At 38.6% G+C, this 20,164-nt stretch overlaps 1 protein-coding gene across 6 annotated transcripts in view; it reads right to left on the reverse strand.

Annotated features, from left to right (window-relative positions):
• Positions 1 to 6,662: 6,662 nt before the first annotated feature.
• Positions 6,663 to 20,164, reverse strand: part of rbbp8l (retinoblastoma binding protein 8-like) — a 32,769-nt gene continuing 19,267 nt past the window's right edge. For 2 of the 6 annotated variants that reach the window (XM_026154366.1, XM_026154365.1), the window contains exons 4-14: positions 17,391 to 17,486; positions 16,742 to 16,854; positions 16,474 to 16,549; positions 16,114 to 16,292; positions 15,990 to 16,033; positions 13,826 to 13,902; positions 12,133 to 12,859; positions 11,938 to 12,034; positions 11,755 to 11,822; positions 11,438 to 11,585; positions 7,341 to 8,969 (exon numbers count right to left, since the gene is read on the reverse strand). In XM_026154366.1, the coding sequence (XP_026010151.1) occupies positions 8,914 to 8,969; positions 11,438 to 11,585; positions 11,755 to 11,822; positions 11,938 to 12,034; positions 12,133 to 12,859; positions 13,826 to 13,902; positions 15,990 to 16,033; positions 16,114 to 16,292; positions 16,474 to 16,549; positions 16,742 to 16,854; positions 17,391 to 17,486 (1,681 nt within the window). In that variant the 3' untranslated portion in view covers positions 7,341 to 8,913. Of the gene's footprint in view, positions 6,988 to 7,340; positions 8,970 to 11,437; positions 11,586 to 11,754; positions 11,823 to 11,937; positions 12,035 to 12,132; positions 12,860 to 13,825; positions 13,903 to 15,989; positions 16,034 to 16,113; positions 16,293 to 16,473; positions 16,550 to 16,741; positions 16,855 to 17,390; positions 17,487 to 20,164 lie in introns of those variants that run through there. The other 4 variants (XM_026154368.1, XM_026154367.1, XM_026154370.1 and 1 more) reach the window with 4 other exon arrangements.

Here is a 20,164-nt window from a genome sequence, read left to right on the forward strand (position 1 = left end):
GCATCTGAGGTGGGGGAAAGAGGAACAAGCGCACACCAATCGTGCTCTTGGTTTCACTGGCTGAAACAGCCGCTGGTGCCTTTGATACTTTGATGGACTCCAGAGCAGAGAGCTACCAAACGCAGGAAGTTGCATCAAGTTTCTTAACTACTGAGAGTTTGTATTTCCAGTTCAGTTTACATACTTGATAACATCTCCTGCATTTTTGCCATATTTGGATTAAAAACCTAATCCAGGTCAGATGGAAAAGGGTGGCTGTGCACAGGGAAGAGTGGATGGATTGGTTCACAGATGCGAGAGGAACATTTGCATGATGTGCGGGATGGCTCGAACAGGTATTCAAATAGTAGTTTGACAGCTATCGTGCTCAGCAGGTCGTTCTGGGGCTGGAGGCAGGCCAGGCAGCAGAGGGAGGAGGGGTAGGCGGTTCAGCCCCGGGGTAACAGCAGCGGCTCAGCATTAACACATGAGAGAACGCTCCCAGCTATAATCCTTAATCAAGAGTCAGGATTAGATTAGAAACGAAGTTCCCTCTGTCTCTCCACCTCCCGAGCAGAGACGGGAGGTGGAGGAGGGGAATCAGGATAAGAATAAAAGGGATAACATTAGTAAAATAAACAGAGAAAGGTACAATCGGGGCTTAGGATCGAATGAAGATGATCCTAGATAAAAACAGGGATGAAGGATTAAAGAGGCAGCTGCGGATGACCTGACTTTGTGACTGCAGATGTAGTGAGCCTTTTCTATTCTAAGGTACAGGCTTCACTTTGTGACTCTCATTAACTTCAGTGAGAAAAGTTCCTCATTTAGCCTGTGAAAAGCCAATGTTAAATTATTAACCCAGACACAGTCAGAGTAAACTGATGGGTAATTTGTTAAAGTGTTGTGGAGTTTTAATATCTTTATTGGGCCTTTCCATAAGGAAAACAACAACAACAACAACAACAACAACAAAATAAGCCAGAGTGAGCTTTATCTAATAACACCAAGCTTGCACACCCTGATAGATCCAAATGAACCCTTTAGGCAGAAATGACTACTACCACAACCAAATTTCAATCGACAACTTCTTATCTTTGCGAAACCTTTTACTTGTCATTGCTCCTTTTTCTGATTGCATCGAAATTTTGATGGCCTAGCATGAATTCATTTCATTCAATTCTGTGTATTTATTTATTGAAACAAAAGTCACGTCAAAGTATTTATATTATATTATATTATATTATATTATATTATATTATATTATATTATATTATATTTTTATATTTTTATATTTTTATATTTTTATATTTTTATATTTTTATATAAATACTCAATAAATATAAAAAATAAATATATAATTATAAAATATAAATATCAAGACATATTTTGAGGCCTGTCCAGGCTGTGCTTTGCCTACTCTTGGGACACTAAGTTGGATAAAGAATTAAGAAAACGAATCAGTGGATTCCCTACATGCAGGTGCTGGGCAACAGTACTTGAGCCCCAAGTATAAAGCTTACCAAAAAGGAAAGTTTGAAGCCTAAAATTAAAAGTAGAGTCCTATACCCAAAGTGGGAATTGGTTCTACAGGAGAGTCTTCTGATAGTTGAAGGCTCTGTCTCCCATTCTATAGTTGGAAACTGGGAACCACAAGTAAGCCTGAACCCTAAGAGAAAAATGCTCCATTGGGATAATAGAAAAACACACAATAGAACATTATGAGAAATGGATGGGGCTCCCGATAGAGCACGATTTCAATATTATTGAAACTGTGAGGTATCGTCTTGAGAGAGAACAGAACAAAATACAGTGTCCACTGAAGAGCTTTGAAATGTTCTTCACAAAGATTGGAGAACTATTCACGCAGACTACTTAAAGAAATTACAAGACAGCTTGCCTAAAAGAGGTGATCAGAGCAAATGTTAACTTTCAAGATAATTATAATTGTAAATTGCCTCATTTACTGTATTTTCACATGTCCTTACACATATTTCAATAAATGGCTACACCTATTTCCTCCTATCATAGCAAAACATAAAGAAATAAAGTGTGCCTCTAGTCTTTTGCACAGCATTGTATATTTCACAAATTGAATGGATCGATTTATTTTAACTATGTATATTTTCTGTGACCAGTTTCGGAGTCCCTGCAGATGTTCTCTTCTTGTTATAACACAGTTCTTCATTCCCATTCCATTTTGCATAATTGTAATTTCCCTGTTCTTTGATCTTTATAGATTTCCTCCTTATGCTGGTTATTTTTACATGTGTTTTGAAATAACATTAAACAATAGTTTCAATTTATTCAAACCCATCTTGTACCCACACATGTGCACTCAGAATGGCTGCAGGTTACAGGTTGTCACTCTGTGGTGATGAGAGGTTTGGGGTAGGGGGAGGAAGAAATATTGCAAAAATATTGCTCTTACTAGACCCCTACCACTTGCAAATAGAGTACAGAAGCTACTCGATGGTTACTTGATGATGTAACATACTCTTGCAATATACACTTATTTACTTACTGTGAATAATACTGTATCAGTTAAATAGAACACAAAAATATAATTTTAGTCATGTCTGACCATGCCGAAGACGGGGAATGGGAATGATGATACCGATAACATATGTTTTAACCAATCCTGAACAGAAATTGCCATTAATTTGAAAAATTTGTTTATTCTAAGTATAAAAAAAATAATAAAAATAAATAAAAAGTCATCCAATAGGTCCTTACTGCTTTATTTACTAAGAGTGCAGTGTGACAGTCAGATCCACCCCTCACTTGTCACATCTGGTTTCAAAAAAGCAAAGTGGTGAAAACATTCAGGTCAAGGCTTCAGCAAGGGACTTCACAAACAATGAATGATGCCACAGTGACTAACCCTAGTTCTCTTAAGTCTAGCAGTGTTAGCAGTTTCAGCAGCAATATTGAGAGTTAAAAAACTCTCAAAACTGTCTAAATTCTTTCATCTTTAATAAAATGATCAGTAGGGCTAGCTCTACCAGGTGTAAGAATTAAGTTTAACTTCCAAGCATCCAAGAAAAACATAATTTCTGAAGTTTAATGGAGTTAGAAGTTAGCAAGGAGTTAGCTTGCTAGTTTCCATCTAAAGATGATATGCAATGTCTGAGTGAGGGAATTCTGAAAAACTAAAACGTACAACTCTGCTATCACTTCGGACATAAGTGAAGTGAAAACTAAAAAGCAGATGTTTGTATGATAACTGAAGTTGGGCTAGCTGGTATTTAATGGTGTGCTATGTGGTGGCTAGATACAGAGCTATGGTTAGGATAATATAAACACATTAGCACAGTGAAGCTGAACTTTTATCCCCACAATAAAAGTCAGCATAAGAGTTCCCAATGGGCAGAGACAAATGCAACTGGATGGCAGGAAAAAAAAATCTGAAAACCATCCAAACTTCAGTCAAGAGATCACTTGAGATGATCCATCCCCAGCATGAGGTTAGTCATTATTGATATTCTGCTGTTTAGTCGCTGTTGAAAATTCCTGATCCTCAGCTTAATTCACCCATTCAAATCTTTCTTAGCCTCAGAGTGATTCTTTTCTGACCTATCAAATGTAATTACGTCAGGTATAATTACATACTGTCATGGTCCTGGTTCGGTGACCCAGCGCTTTAAGTTTATTATTATCATTTTCTAGTTTATTATTATGATGATTATTATTGTTTCAGTTCTCTTCGGTCTGCCTCTGAGTCTGCGTCTGTATCTCTGTCTGTCTATGGTGTCACCCCGTCTGTTTGTGAATCTGTCTGTTCAGTTCAGCATCTTGTCTGGTTCCCTGTGTCTGAGTTTCCTGTTTTATTGTGATGGTCTGTGTCTTATGTGAGTGTGCTCAATTTACTACTCCCTTGCCTCGTCAGTTCTGATTTCTCCCAGCTGTGCTCTCCTTCTGTGTCTCATTCCCCTTGTTACTTCCCATTGTATTTAAACCCTGTGTTTCTCTGAGTCAGTGTCGCGTTGTCCCTCATGCTGTGTCTCACTGTGAGTTTTAGTTTGTTGTTTCCCAGTTTAGTTTAGTTTGTATGTTTTTCCTGCCAGCCAATAAAGCTGTGACTTTGAGTTAACACCTTGAGTCTGAGCGCCTGCATTTTGGGTCCACATCTCCTGCCTGGCACACAGCGGTTCATGACACATACAGGTGTAATTATTGTAATTATTCAGATCAAAAACCCAGACAGGCCAATTGTGATCATTGAGTATTTTAGTACCTTGTTCAGATTAAATAGAACAAGATGAAAAGCATTAACACACATTAAAAAGACAACCTTAATGACCTTAACACAGTGTAGTTTGGACCTGGAAGCAGGCTTTATATGTCATAACTTGACACCTGATGGTTGTGAACAAAGAATTTCAGGAGAATCAGGTTTGCATGTATCTATGTATCTATGGAGAGAGAGATGCCATGAGTGAATGACATATCATTTCACTGATCCACACAACCTGGATATACAGCAACGGCTGTTATTCTGACAGGAGAAGTGTAGTCGGATCATAACAAAGAGAGGGAAGGTAGTTAGTCAGAATTGAGGGGATCGAACTACCAGAAGGCAACATTGCAGACACAGAGGACAGCTACAAGTACCTGGGGATCCCACAGGCAAATGGGAACCATGAAGAGGCCGCTAGGAAAGCTGCAACCACCAAGTACCTGCAAAGGGTCAGGCAAGTCCCGAGGAGTCAGCTGAATGGTAAGAACAACATTTTGGCTATCAACACCTACGCCCAGCCCGTGATCAGGTACTCTGCTGGGATAATAAGCTGGCCAAAGGAGGAGATAGAAGCCACAGACATCAAGACCAGGAAGTTCCTGGGCATGCCATCGGTTGTGGCCATCTTCTTGATGTACTTGTGGATGTTCGTTGTCTCATCCTGGACCATGGTACTGACACTCACTAGTCCCCGGCCTCCTTCTTTCTGCTTAGCGTACCCCCTCAGGGTGTTGGACATGGGCGACCGCATGCTCAGTGAATACCTCAGGCAGCAGAAACCCAAGAAAGAGGCCCCCCTGGACAGTATGCACCACCAGCAGATGGAAGTGGCTGACATCCAGAAATCCTACCAGTGGCTGGACAAAGCTGGACTGAAAGACAGCTCAGAGGCACTAATCATGGCAGCACAAGAACAAGCTTTGAGCACAAGATCCATAGAGGTTGAGCTCTATCACACCAGACAAGACCCCAGGTGCGGGCTGCATAAAGATGCCCCTGAGACATTCTAGCACATAACAGCAGGGCGCAAGATGCTGGCGGGCAGGGCATACATGGAACGCCACAACCAAGTGGCCGGCATAGTAGGAACAGGAACATCTGTCCTGAATATGGCCTGGAAGTCCTGAAGTCAAAATGGGAGACAATGGGAGGTTGAGAATGACCGAGCTAAAATTCTGTGGGACTTAGAGATATAGAAATACAGAATAGTGGTGGCTAACCAAACGGACATGGTAGTTGTAGACAAGCAGAAGAAGACAGCCGTTGTGATAGATGTAGTGTTGCAGAATGACAGCAACATCAGGAAGAAGAAACAGAAGAAGCTGCAGAAGTTCCAAGGGCTCAGAGAAGAGAAGATGTCGAGGGTGAAGGTAACAGTGGCCCCAGTGATAATGGTGCAGTGACTCCCAAGCTAGGCGAGTGGCTCCAGCAGATCTCAGGAACAACATTGGAGATCTCTGTCCAGAAGAGCGCAGTCCTAGGAACAGCAAAGATGCTGCGCAGGACCCTCAAGCTCCCAGGCCTCTGGTAGAGGACCCAAGCTCAGCTCACGGAGTGCAGTCAGGGCTCTGAACTAGGAAGCTCACAGGCTAAGGAACGACTAATCTGTTGTGACTCTGTCAGATAGTGTTGGGGTTGTGCTTCCAAAAGTGTGTGTTAATGTGTAATGTGTTATACATTATTCATTAGTCAAGGTTAAGATTAGTGAAGCCAGAAAATCAAAACATATTCTGGGCATCTTGAATTCGTTTAATCGGGAGTACAGCCCCTTGATGTGGGTCTCAGGTTCTTTACACTAAGTATCTATTTTTAATGTAGGACTTTCCTATGCTAAATAGTTATTCTTTAATTGGAGCTTTATTTTTATTTGGAACTTGTTTTTTTTAAATTAGTAGTTAGCTCCTGGGCTCTCTTGTCCAAATGATGTCTCTGTGTTGAAACCAGAATTAGCCTGAGCAGCGAAACTAAAACTTCAGCATTTAATGTTTGTTTCTGGTCTTAAAATACAACGTCTCAGTTCACATTAAAATGAGGGTTACTGCCAAAAAGAAAAGGGAAGCATAATCTCACACTGAAATAGTGTAAATTTCCATCCATCACTTCCTGTTGGGGAAATGTGACCATTAAACCAGTTTCGCCTGAGCAGCTAGAACAAATCTAAAATTTCTTGAGCAGTCTTGAAATGATCAGCTGTATTGCACTTCTTTCTTGTTTAGATGGGTTTACATGATACCATAACTACTATCTGACAGTAAGTTAAGGTTCATCAATGAGGTCGATCAATGGAGCACAGCCCTTTTGCATAACGTCCCTAAGAAAACCAAACATTAGATGTAATGCTCTATTTGACTTCTATTACATATTCTATTTCCTGTTATTTGTCCTGTGGTGATTACTAAATTTATTATGGTGCTAAAATATAATTAATCAAACCGGACCAACATTTAAGAATGGAAATTTATTTCAACATCAGTAACAGTACATTCATTAAAAGGTTTCTAACAGTGTAGTATTGTAAAAAAAATACTCTCAACAGCACATCGTCTAGCTTGACAGTTTAAAAGTCAGAACATAGCAGTACACTTACAGTAGGATAGTCAATCACATTTTTTTTAACCAAGAGATGCAAATGGCAGGGAAAGACCACTGACCATTGATAAAATACCATACTTAATGGACTATAATGGCATCAGACACACATAACAGAAACAGGAGAAATCAATATGACAGCATTAGGACTGCAAATCTGGGTTCATACACAGGGACATCTAAAAAATGAAATGAAGGAAAAATAAGTAGATTTGAGATTAGTTGACTCTGCCAGTCCATCCATTTTTATATCAATACAAAATGGACTCAGTAGCTTCACAGTGCTTTATCACAAGAGTTTCTTTAGCTGTCTCTCTGCTTTTAACACTTCCCATCTATCACCCAGCTAAGCAAAGGTTGTTGTCACAGCTGTTAGTGGAAAGTTCATACTTGCAAAATATGTGCTGTCTGAAAATGAGAAAAGAGGAAGAGGAACTTCTTTTACTCTTCGGACTTTCTTTCTTATATTCTTCTAAGTTAGCCACATAAGAGGATTTACGTGTTTTTTTTTTTTGTTTTTTTTTAGCCAAGCAGTGACGGGCATGCCAGGACATTTAGACTGAAGTTCTTTAAGCATTAGCAGCGCAGACCATGTTTTGTTTTGCTCGAAGATGAGGAACAAAAGAGAATTCTGCAGATTTTAGTCTCTTCAGCTGGTCATACACGAGGGTGTTTGGCACTGTGAAAATGGGTTGGTAGATGTTAGAAAATGTTAGAAAATGGTTGACTTTCTAAGCCTGACTGTCAGGCTGGACAGTTTTCCACCCAGTTGCTAATAGCTGCGATATACCCTGTGCTTACATTAAAATTTCCACTCAGACCACAGCAAATATGAAGATTTTAGCTCCATGGTGACATGTGGAAAAGACTTATTCTGATAAAGAATGTCACATGTTTGTACTATTTGTATTTATTCTTTGTGCACAAATCTTTTTCATCATTTTAGACTTAATACCCTGGTGAAAATGAAACCTTTGTGGTTTACTAACCAAAACCAACAGCCACTTATATAATACTCTGCTAAACATTAAACTTCATATATAACAGCTGGTGAAAAGGGAAGTTGTAGAGCTTTACAGCCCACTGCTCTAAGAAGGAAACATGGCCTGAAAAACCTGAACTAGTTATGACCACAGGGATGTTAAAAATATAACGCGGCAGAAAATGGTGGAGTTTGGGTGAGAAAGTTGCAAATACAAAAGACTGCTACAGTGTGTAGCTCTTTTGAAAAGCACACCTTCTGTCAGAAAGGATGTTTGGTACCAGGTGCCACTTCAGCTTGCTTGACCCAATCTTAACATTAGCCAGTGTCCTATGGAAGTTGGCATACTGCTGCATCCTCACTGTCAGTCAGGGCTTTTGTGTCATGCTTAGTTAAACCCCACTCTCTGGAAACTAATGGAATGAATTCCCTTTGACAGAAGTTTTACTGTGTCTGCTGGATGTTCACAATGCCTATGTTCCTTAGGGGCAGTTGCTGCCCCCAAGTGGACAAAAACTTTAATTTACAGCTGATAAAAACAAAACAAAACAAAAGAATTTTGGCAGAAAAATTCAGTTTAATCAGCAGAAGCCCATTACCAAATAGTCTTTGACGACTGGATCACATGACTACTTGGATGAAAACAGTTGCTTACTGCAGATAATAATAACCCGATGGTGTAGATTCTGTTACTGTAGCAATCTGGAGTTTTTGTTAGAATTTAGCAAGTAAAATATTCATTTTACGGCTCACAACTGCACTGAAAATACAGTTTTGATTTGCCATTCTTATCAGTTTAATATTTAGCCACAGCAGAGAGCTGTTCTAAGGAAATGAAGATCTATACCCACAATGTACTTCCTACCACGCAGAAAGCTGTCTGTGAAAGTAACAGAGAGTTTAGCAGCTAAAGAGTCAGATATTTCCCTTAGCAATATGTGGAGAACCAGAACTAAATCAAAAACTATCCGGCTAGACTCAGAATCAGATTGGCTGATGATGGCTGCACTCTGTTTCTCCCCTCTGTAAATTATACCTGTACTGGCTTGTTGTACTTTTTACTCTGAAATGGTTAATGAAGAGTTCTTGCAAAATTACCAAGTCAGTGTGACATCCTCTTTATCTAGGGCTTTTCCTCTGATCTCATTGTGATTTTGAGCTTCCTCTCCCGATGGTTGTCTGGGGGGAACAAAAACAGAAAGCATTTCAGAGTGCTTTTTTTGTGTGAATGACAAATAACAGAATTAGAACTCAACAGAAAGTAGTAGTTCATGAGAAGGTAATAGGTTTTTAACTTAAAAAGAGGTCGGATCCTAAATCATCAAAAAAACAATCTGGATATGTTGGAAAAAATCTGCTTGTCAGACACAAGTGCAATTGAGACATGAATGTGAAACAACTGGTTGTATTTATGCCATACTCCAACAGGGCGAAAGACAAAGAAAGTAATCATTCTAACTGACATGGTGTCACAGCGGGGTGCGCCGGTGTGTTTTTTGAAACAGGACCCAAAAGCAGATGTGGACGAGGAGTTGCAGGTTTAAACAGAAAGCGATCCTTTATTTGGATGATAGCAGGAGTTAAACATGGAACCCTAAACAAACTAAAAAAAACACTAAGAAACAAATACTATTAAGTTCTATGACAATGACTAAGCCAATGGTGGAGATAACAGACAACCTGACCACGACATTCAGAAAACAGAGGACTTAAATACACACATGAGGCGATCAGGGGAAGTGGAGACACATGAGAGCACAGCTGACTCAAATGAAACATAATGACAATACAGGGGAGAGTAACACTAACTACAATGAACAAAGAACACCAGACTCTTACAAAATAAAACAGGAAACACTGAGACATAGACATGGAGATAAAACATGACATGAACTTAACATAACCACATAGACATGAAACATAGACGCAGGAACCAGGGAGACTGGGTACAAGGGGAGATGATAGAAATAACTAAGAAATAAGGTCTGAACAGCAACCTAGAAATTAACTAGATTGAAAATGAATACAAAAATACATAAAACTCAAACACTGGGTCACACGACCTAGTACCGTGACACATGGATTAAAAACTATCAACATTTTTTTCAGAAAAGTACTTTTTCTACGTTTTTTACAAAAAAAGTACATTTTTTGTTTGAAACATAGGGTTAAGCTTAAGAGCTGGGGTTGGGGCTATGCCAGGTAACGATTAAAGCAGAAGTTGTACTCTCTGGAAAGTGATAAAATGGTAGCTTACTACCACAGTCTGTTGATCTTTATGATCAAACAGGCTGCATAGTGCAGTAAACACTTATTTCAGCCACTACTACCATATTTGCCTGAGTATGTCTGCACAATTATAAAGACCAACTCTTGGACCATCGCTTTGTACCAAGCTGACCAAAGTATAAAGTTTTCCACTCTATGCCGTAGTAGTGTCTCTTTTTCTTTGTGACAGTTTTCATCACATCTCATCAAAACCCGCATAACATTTGTGGTTTGGCTTTATTCCTGATTTTTCAGGTATGATGACGCATCGGCACACTCTGTAACTGGTTAACTTGCGCTTGAATCCAAGTGTGTATAGTTTAACTCACTTAAATGGTGCATCTAGGGAAACAGCCTTCCCTGCTTTTTTCACAGACACTGCGTCAGATTTGATTTAGATTTTAGAAAACTGAACTGTCAATTCAGTATTGACTTTTCAGAACTACAGAGCTAAAATACCAGAAAAAAAGAGACATAAATGCTCTGCAATCCCTTAGACAGCAGGCGATCTGTTCGCCCTACTCTGACCAAAGTGTACTCTAGTGAAACATCCCTGTTAGATCTCTGGAGAGCTATTTCTAAGAAACCTTTGAAAAAAAGAGAAAAGTATGGCGTAGTGATTAGTATGGAGCCTTATACTGAAGGTGATACAATTTACTATCCACATTGTCTTTTTGTTGTTGTTTGGTCATTTGTTGCTGTGTGTGTTTGTAAATAGATAAAATTAAGACATAAAGGTGACAGTTGTTGAGAAGGTTTTCCATCCATGCATCCATCCATGGCCAATTTAGAATAACTAATTAAACTTTTAATTGATGTATCAATTAAAACTTCCTCCCATAGTTCAAAGATGTGGACTATGGAAAACAACCCACACAGGTACTGAGAGAACATGCAAAATGTATGTACGTCTGTATGGTGTAAGGCAGCACATACAAAACTTATGCACAGGCTGACAGACATAAAACTCTAAAAATATTTAGAAATGCAAAATGTAAACAATGACAAACAACAGCAACAATAATAAAAAAAATAATTCTGTCAATTTATTTAATATAAATTGCCAAGCCAAAGATATGGTGTAAAAAAGGCCGAAAGAACTACATTGATGATGACCTAAACTTAAACCTATCATTTTAGTTCTTTTTGACGTTACTCTCCCATTTTTTCCTAATTATCAAATGTCTTTTCATTATCAAAAGTACTTTTTCTCTGAAATGTAGGGTTAGAATTGGGGCGAGGGGCACAGAAGTCAAAATGTATGTAGACCTCATGAGGTAAAAAAAAGAAAAAAAGAAATCTGCTTAAAGCCCACACTCAAGACAGAGATAACAAAACTGAAGAAAGGAAAAAATATCTGAAAATAAACAGGTGATTACTGCTGTCTGTGTTGGAATCTCTGTCTGCATCTGTCTCCACAGATGCCCTTTTCCTTTTGGAGCCCTGATTGCTTTTGTGTCCTGACCGGTTGGCTTCCTCGTCCTGCTCATCAGAGCTGGTTTCTGGCTCATCTGTCGCCAAAGATGTCTGTTAAAAAGAAAAGGATGCACAATTGTTCACAAAAGAAAGAAGTGTATATAAACTAAAGTCAGCTGTTTTTGGTTGTTGTTGTATTTTTTCAATAAAAATTGTAATACAAAATGAGTTAATGTGCTAACAAAACCTTCACGTTCTCTGTTTTGTTTGGGCGAATTACCTTGCCATTTGATGATAAGGAATCTTGCTTTTGTAGAGCTGGGTTCAGAGTCTCCAACACCACTACTGCTACAAAAACATAATAAAAACTATTCACTTGTGCATTGTCAATTTTTAGTAACCTTGGTTTAAAAGCAATATTTGACTGAATTTCAGGAAAAATCACAGAGACATCCTACTTTACCTGGCCGTAATGATAGAGTGAGGATAGGCACCTTCTTCCCCTTGCTTTCATCTGTCTTTCCATTCACCTCCTCTTTCTGATCCTGCTCTCTGACTACCTGCAGGTAGAACATCCCCACACCATGAATTTAATTTGCCCCCTCTTTACTTCAGCCTCTTCTAATTTTATTGTAAGAAGTAGAAGACCTTAAATTACCTTGTGGTTAGGATCCTTGTCAGGTGCTTGCTCTTCTGTCGTTGCACACGATGATGAAGGAATGACAATAGATGAAGATGATGATTCTGCTATGTCTGCAGAAGAATTTGTGTTTACCTCCAATTCAGGGCTCTTTTGAACTCTTGTTCCATCTTGTAAGGCTGAGGATGAATCACTTTTTGGCACTTGACTGGATATGGACTTCCCCCGATCAGATAAGTCCAAAGGCCCATCATTTAACTCTTTTAACCCTTCTTCAGACACCCTCTCAACCTTGGGTAGCAGGTTTTCCTTTTTCTCTGTTTTCTCTGTGGGCTTTGTTTGAATCTCCACATATTCTGGCAGATTTGTCAATCGGAAAACCACAGTTGGCTCTCTGGCAGGGGGCTGAACGCTGCTCTGCTTAGGAAACGGAGGACTAAAAACCTGCCTTCTGGGGCTGGCCTGTTGCCTCATTGGGTTCAAGCTGTGAAAATGTTGTGAGTGTGGATTGGGTGAAGTTTGCACTACTGGATTGGTGCCGGCAGTAATCCAATCAGATGATTCAGATAGAGACCAGCGAAGAGAAGCAGAGTTGCTGTTGATTGCTTGAGGATGTCGGGCGACAGGAGCATGGACAACATGTCTGCCGGGTCGCACATCTCCAGCAGCTGGGACAGAAGATCTCCTAAGCAGAGAATTAGTAGGCATGGAGGAACACTGGTCGAGTCCTTCAACATTTTGAATTCTAAGGTATGAGAAAGAAAGTCAAGTCTGTAGGAAAATCTTTTGGCAGTTAAGGTTTAATTGGTAATGTGATGCAGTACTTATTTTTCTTCAGTAATGATTAGAGCAGAAGCTGCCTCTTGCCTTGTTATAGCTATAATTACTGTAAAAATGGATGAATGGATGGATGGATGGTTGGATGAGGACAGTGGTTCCTAAATGGTTTGGTGTATGAGGCTATGAGGCCGTAACATGTTGCAACAGGTGCACATCATGAATAAAATAACTAATGTGTTAAGGAGCTCCTGTAAAATGAAACCCAACTTCATTTTCACAGTTCTCAGATGGTAAGAATTAGGTTTGTGTGACACATCAATAGCCCCGACTGGGAGCACAAGTATACTGTCCCAAGCCCAAATGTGTTATCTGAGGGAAGATGTTTGCTCAGGCCAGGAAAACTAAAGAGGCCCAAATCTTGGACAACTAAAGTCCCGAATCTTAAGCAGAAGTGGAAAGATTATTTGTTGGATTGGTTGAAAGTGTCAGATAAGGCAGTGGTGGGAGGTTGGGAGGGGGGAGGTTCTATTGCAAAGTAGAATAAACCTTATAAAACAGCAGCAAGACTCTTGTTATTAAAATAAGAAAGGAAAATAAATTGAGCTTAAATTACCCCATACAGATGTTGGCATAATGACTCAATACAAGAACAAAATTGTAGTGGAGTGAATGAGGGAATGTCTGAAAGGTGATGTAGTTGTTCATTTTTGGCAAGTAAAGCATGCAAACTGTAAGTTTTGTGTTCTCCTTAACCTTTATGGATCAATACTGGTGCAGAAATGTGGGAAAGTGTAATATTCAGACTCTATATGTAGAAAAAAGTATTGACTTTGGAGCACATAATCACTAATTTGATGAATCTGCTGTTACTCACAGTACATATCCTCATACAGTGGCAGATTAGCCCATTTCGTGATTTCCTATGTCTTACCTCTTCTCTCCAGCACGAGTCACAAAGTGTTCTTTCTTCCATGACGGCAATGTGAGGGCTGACAATGGAAGAGCATCCTGTTTGAGCAGAGAAGGGCATGCAGCAAAAGAAGTCACCATATTACATTAACCAATGTTTTGTCAGTTCAGAGAACAATTTGAATTATCCTCAAACATTTTTGGTTTATCTAATTTGTAAATGCAAAATCTGTAGCTAGTTAGCTTAGCATAAAGTAAAAAAAAGAAAGAAAATAAACTAAGCTACCTAGGTAGCTGTCTTTGTACCCATCACAGAATAAATAGAATAAGACAAAATATGTTAATATTTAAGGTTGAGGAGAGCTAGGATTTCACTATTTTCAGTCTTTAGGTTACTGTGTGCACTACCTAAAGCAACATTTTGGCTCGATTTTGAGAATAATGCTTTACAGAGGAGACCAGAAAATATAATGTAATCAGTCTGATTCATAGTATTTCATGTGCTAAGCTTGTACAAGTTGCAGGTAAAAGGCAATGGGAACTTCCAGAAAGAAAGGGAACAATCATAAATCTATGATATGAGACTCAATGACGGAGTGTTGTAAAGAAGCAGTGTACATGTGTATAGGCAGCTTCTTATTTAAAGTGTCATTGTTAGTGTGAAAATGGACTAATGGACTTTTCTGTATTTGCTTTTTCATTACTGAGCTGCGTCACCAAGTACAACCTTATATTATCATAATAACCAGCCTATTGCCAAAATGTCCTTTGGAACCTGTAACTAAAATGTTAGCTAAGCTTAAGAAAAACTCCACATAGAGGGGTTAGGTACAACACAGTCTTACAAGTTCCTTCATACAGTATAATGATGGTGATATGAAAGCAACACATTTTTTGACATGTGGCTCTATCAACATCTGTAGCTCAAATGATTTGGAAAATCCACTGAAAACAGACTAATACTGACGGATAAAAAGAAACATAGCTGATCTTTCCCCTCACTCAGTCAGAGCAGATGGCTGACCAAGTGTCTGCTGAATGTCTCTTTTCATTAAAAGGGGGTTCTTCCTCCCCACTACTGCCAAGTGCTCTTTAGTATTGTAGGGGTTTTAATTTGTAATATAAAAGGCTTGAGAAAAATGTTGATGTTAACTGGTGCAGAGGAAAAAAACTAATTACCAATATAAATATAAATAATGATAAATTTAAGCATTCATCTTAATGAAAAAATAATTAAGGTGAACAATACATCTTCTTGTAGGGTTTTATATGTTCAGTGAGAGACTGAAAAGCACCACTGAACGACACAGGAAATCATTCCTGCCTGTGGCCATCTCCCTGTACAACATATCCACTTAACACACTGTTTATGGCAACAGCTACACCCTTTTTGCACATGTTCTTCCTTTTTCAGCTATTTATTAATAAGTGACCTTTATGTATATATATGCCTGTATATATTGTGCTATTCTTAGTTAGTGTATTGTCTGTCTTTGTTAATGGCTGTTTATAATGGAGCACTGTAACGAAAAAGAATTTCCCCTAGGGATCAATAAAGTATTCTGATTCTGATTCTGATTATAACCCATTCATGGTTGGTCAATGGTAAGATGAGGGATGTTTGGCAGTTCTACATCTCTTATTTATCTATCATGTATGCATAGAATCATAGATACAATAATAACACTTGAAAGCTTTTTAAGACATCTTAGAGCTAATGTTCCATCACTGGTTACTGGGTAAGTTGTTGTCACTAACAGTGTAATCGTACAAAAAACAACTTAAACATGTGTGTCTTGATTTTAGCAGAAATACATTTTGCTTCTTTTGAGCTCAAATATCATTAAATTCCGTAGAAAAACACAACAAGTTTTAGGTTGTGCCACATGCTTCTCTCATGTAATTCAAATGGCATCACTGTCCCTTAAGATGATGGAAAATAAGCATACATATTTTTCTGGTGGTAATTGTTTCCCATTTGTTCTCTTCACTTTAATATTATTTTAGATCTTATATCTTATTCTTTCATACCTATCTGCAAATTTGGATTATTTACACTTGGTGCTACAAGTTGTGATCTGAATCGTTTTGCTTAATAGAATAGTGCAACTAGCAATTAATTGAATACTGAAATTGATTATTATTCAAAACAAATGTATGATAAAAATATGAAAAAACAAACTTACAAACTGGCTTCGGTTGATTCCTCTTAACTGTCTGCCTTCAGTTTCTGTTTGATCAAAGCCAGAAACTGCATGTATTTATTAAGTAAGATGACAGAATATAATCACCACTATTGTTCATTTTTACCTTCAGTTTTCAGTTCGACATCAGGCTTTACTGAAATGTTGCCATCTGCTGGCTTGTTGCTTGGCCTGCTGGTTGTTGTATTGGACAGGATTCCAGATGCGGGTGAAAGGGCAGGGGAAGAGTTGGGCTTGACCTCTGTGGTGGTGCTACTATTAGAAGAGTTGTCACTGTGACCTTTGCTACACAAACACACACACAGGCACAGAATGACGACGGTTTTAAATTTTGTCGTGCATCAAAAAATACAAATATGCCTAAAACAATGTTCCTCATAAACAGAAAATACTAATATAAGATGTATCAGCATTAGTTTTAAATTAAAGATTAGAACAACCATATCGTTAAATAGCATCTACTCACTCAAGTGCTGCTTTTAAGTTTCTGTTTTCATCTTTAAGTTTCTTGTTCTCTTTTTTCAGGTTGTTCATCTCTCCAGCTGCAACACAAGCAAACGACATGATCAGAGTACACATCAATAGAATTGTCCTTAAACAGCATTTTTAGTAGAAAATAAACTGGGGAAACATTAATGGTGTCAAAGGTTAAAGAACAGACAGGAAATTCACTGTAAAGGAGTTTCGTAGAGATGCAAGATGGATAGATGGATTATTGAGTAAGAATAGAATACCAAGTAGAGAGATGTGCTGGAGACTCTGAATCTGGGAGGCTTCAAATTCCTGTTGTCTTCTCTTGGCTACCTCTTGAGTGACCGTACATCTGTCACACAGCCCAGCCCTAAGCCTGCGCAGGCAGGAAGAAGTCACTTAGTAGCACACCTAATAACTAGGCTGATGTGACAGTAGCTCACATTATGCAACAATTGAAATGAGTTTTTTTTCTTTGACAAAACTAAAAACAGCTGTAATTAGTCATTAGTTGGGTTAGTTGGTTTTTGAATTGCCAGTTAACCTAACCTCAAGCATGTCTTTGGATTATGGAAGTAAGCCAGCAGAAGGCACCCCTGTGGAGTGCTGGTTAGGACTGCAGCTTCATAGCAAAATGGTCATGAGTCTAAATCCAGCATGTTGCCTTTCTGTATTAATCAGTCTATATTAATCAATTTACACAAAAACTAGAGAGAACAATTTTATATAACTTACAGTTACAGGTAATTAATAAGTACCTGTTGAATTTTGATGCTAATTTTATGTTATATGTGATCTCTTTCCAATAAAAAGAAATTACCATAAACATTAGATCACTTTTTGTTAGTGAGCAAACCACTTTATTTCTAGTGTTTTATACAAGAAAAGAAAAATGCAATGTAACATTGATACCTGTTTTCCAGAACCTTAATGTTTTCGGTGAGTAATCTGTGTTGTTCTTTCATCTGTTGGTTTCTGGTAAAAAGTTCTTCCATTCTTTTTGTGTCACTATTGACGCAAAAGAACACAAGGTGGTTAGGCTTCAATACTAAAAAAATGTGTTTCAGAAAGATTGTATTTCCTCATAGTTTAAATATTATCGTAAGCTTGTATTTCCGTACCAGCCTACATAATGTTCCTCTTTCCAAGTGAAAGGTAGTTATGTTATAAATGTAAGTTGTATATGCATCATATAGGTTATTATGGAGGTGGATGAAACAATGGTCTTTCATTATGTTACATCTCTCTTTACTTGTGTTCCAGTCACTGAAGCAGTGTAGGTAGTTCATAAGAGAGGTCTGTATCTTCATTCTAAATATTTGACATTCAAGGGCGAGTAGTACTATAGGCAGAAACATGGATGTGCCATGGGGAAACATTGCAGAGCGACTGGTTCAGGATACTACCAAATAAGAAAGAGATTGTGATACAGAAATTGGATCCTTTATCATCTAGTGTAAGTGCCACCACATGGTTATGTTTTTTTTTTTGAAACTGCTGTTTTTTATAAATGATGCAGACCAAAATTGCCATTAGATTGGCTAATTTGGAGGTCCCCAAAGTGGGGGGCAGGTCCCTTTGTGGGCAGAGCCATTGCCTGGGGGGGGGGGGGTTTGCAAATATGTTTCCAAACCAACTTCCTTCCAAGCCAAAGACTACAAAATATGATGAAGCATATCTTGCCTTTGGCTTCATCTGCACAAGTGCCAAGGTAGTGATCCCCGGCAGAATTGGTTTCCCTGCGTCAGGAGCACACGCTGGGCTCTCCAAATCACAGACAAACAGTATCCCACAGTTGTTTATGTTTCTGAACCCAGTTTTTCACAGAGGGGCTTCTTTGAGGAAAAAGTATTGATGGCAATCTTGAATATTATTACACAGGAAAAAAACAGCTACACATAAACTAATTACACCATGACGCCTCTGTCTTTCTAAATGGAGGGACAGTAATTGAGTGTGTATATGTAAGCGTGTAAAAACTGCAGAGAGTAGAATTAACAGTAACAGTATTTTGTATATCCGCCGTTCTAGAAATTCATCTCATGTAAACAATAATGTGGAGCACAGCTGATGTGAAAAAAGCACACACCTTTGACATTGCATGATGAACTCCGCATTCATTGTCCACACGTAAACGCAAAAAAGAAATTTTTGAAAATCTCCAACCTGGCAGGAGTTTGAAAAAAATATATCAGTTTTCGGTGATTCGCAACGCTGGTTATGTGTGTTATGTGCGTTTTCAAAAATACCCGTGTAGGTGTGGACATAGCGTAAAAGACTTAATAGTTTATTTTATTGCTATCTGTAATTTATTGCAGTTTATATATGGGTGTGTGTGGTTGGAGAATGTGGGGAAGACCACTGGGCTAATTGATCAATAATGATGCTCACATTAAAACTAAGCAGCTGTCTTTTTAAATACTGCAGTCATATCAATACAATTTGCTGTTTCATTACATGAAGGAACCTTTCAAATACAAGCGTACTCATGCTCACAGGTGTACACGCGGGTGCTCACAGACACAAACTACACCCTTTTTGGCTCCTACCTCAAAGCACACTGTGCGCTGTCAATCCTGCATGCTGCACAATAATATTCAATATTTAGTATTTACTGTTATATTCACACAGATCATCGCGATGATGTTGTTTATTATATTGCTCTGTTTTTTTTTGCTTGTTTTCTCTTTTTTCTTTCTCAACAGGTGATCCAGGTGATTGATAAATGTATTTTTTGTCTGTTTATTTTGTTGGTTTTTATTTTTTGCCCTTTATCACCATTTCTCTTCCCCGCTGTTTTTCTTTCCCTCTTTCTCCCTTTTCTTTCCCCCAGTCATGTCTGTCCCGTGTGCAGCAAGTGAAAAAAACAAACAAAAAAAACAAACAATAAAAGCAAAGGTGAATCAAATAGACCAATACGGCAAGGCTGGGATGGTCCATTTGGTAAAGTAAATCCGTTTGGCATCTTTCTTTGCCTTTAGACAATAATTCTGATGGCAAAAGAACCAAACGAGACAGGCGAAAAAAGTACATAAATAAATAAACAAATAAAGTGGAAAGTGTTAGGCAGGGCCTTGAGTTTTTCATAATTCTGAATTTCTTTTTGTGATGCTGCATATTTAGCAATGTATTTATTAATTTGTGCAAGAAAATAACAAAAATACTTCACAGAAAAGTACATAAAGTACAGTCACATACATAGTGACATAAATTATTTTGCACATCCTGAAATAAAATGATTGCTGCACCTATCTAGAATACTGAAGGAAATCCATCTTATACAGTGTCATTGTCATGGTCTCCGCTCCTCGACAGCTGACAGCTGTCAGGTGCTTTGTTTTTGTTTCCCTTTCTCTCTCGCCCTCTTCCATTCTCTCTTTCTCCTGCCGGGGCGGAGCTCAGTATGGGCTCCTGCCCCTGGCCTACACACCTGGAGGTGATCAGCACATCTGTTGCTGATCATAAGAGATTGGAACCCTTCTTAAGAGGGCGAGTCTGCTCTACTCGTCGCTGGATCGTTGAGCCATCAGCGTCAGTCGTCCTGTATTTTGTAAAGTCAGTTTGTGAGCCTGTCTGAACCAGGAAACTAATGTTTTTTTTCTGCCTGTGTATAGATCGCCTCTGGACCTGTTCTTTCCCTGTGCATGGCGACTGAACGGAAGCAAGAGAGATAAAGGAAAGGAGAG

Source organism: Astatotilapia calliptera, chromosome 20 (genome assembly GCF_900246225.1).
Source record: "Astatotilapia calliptera chromosome 20, fAstCal1.2, whole genome shotgun sequence".
In the NCBI taxonomy this organism is placed as follows: Eukaryota; Metazoa; Chordata; class Actinopteri; order Cichliformes; family Cichlidae; genus Astatotilapia; species Astatotilapia calliptera.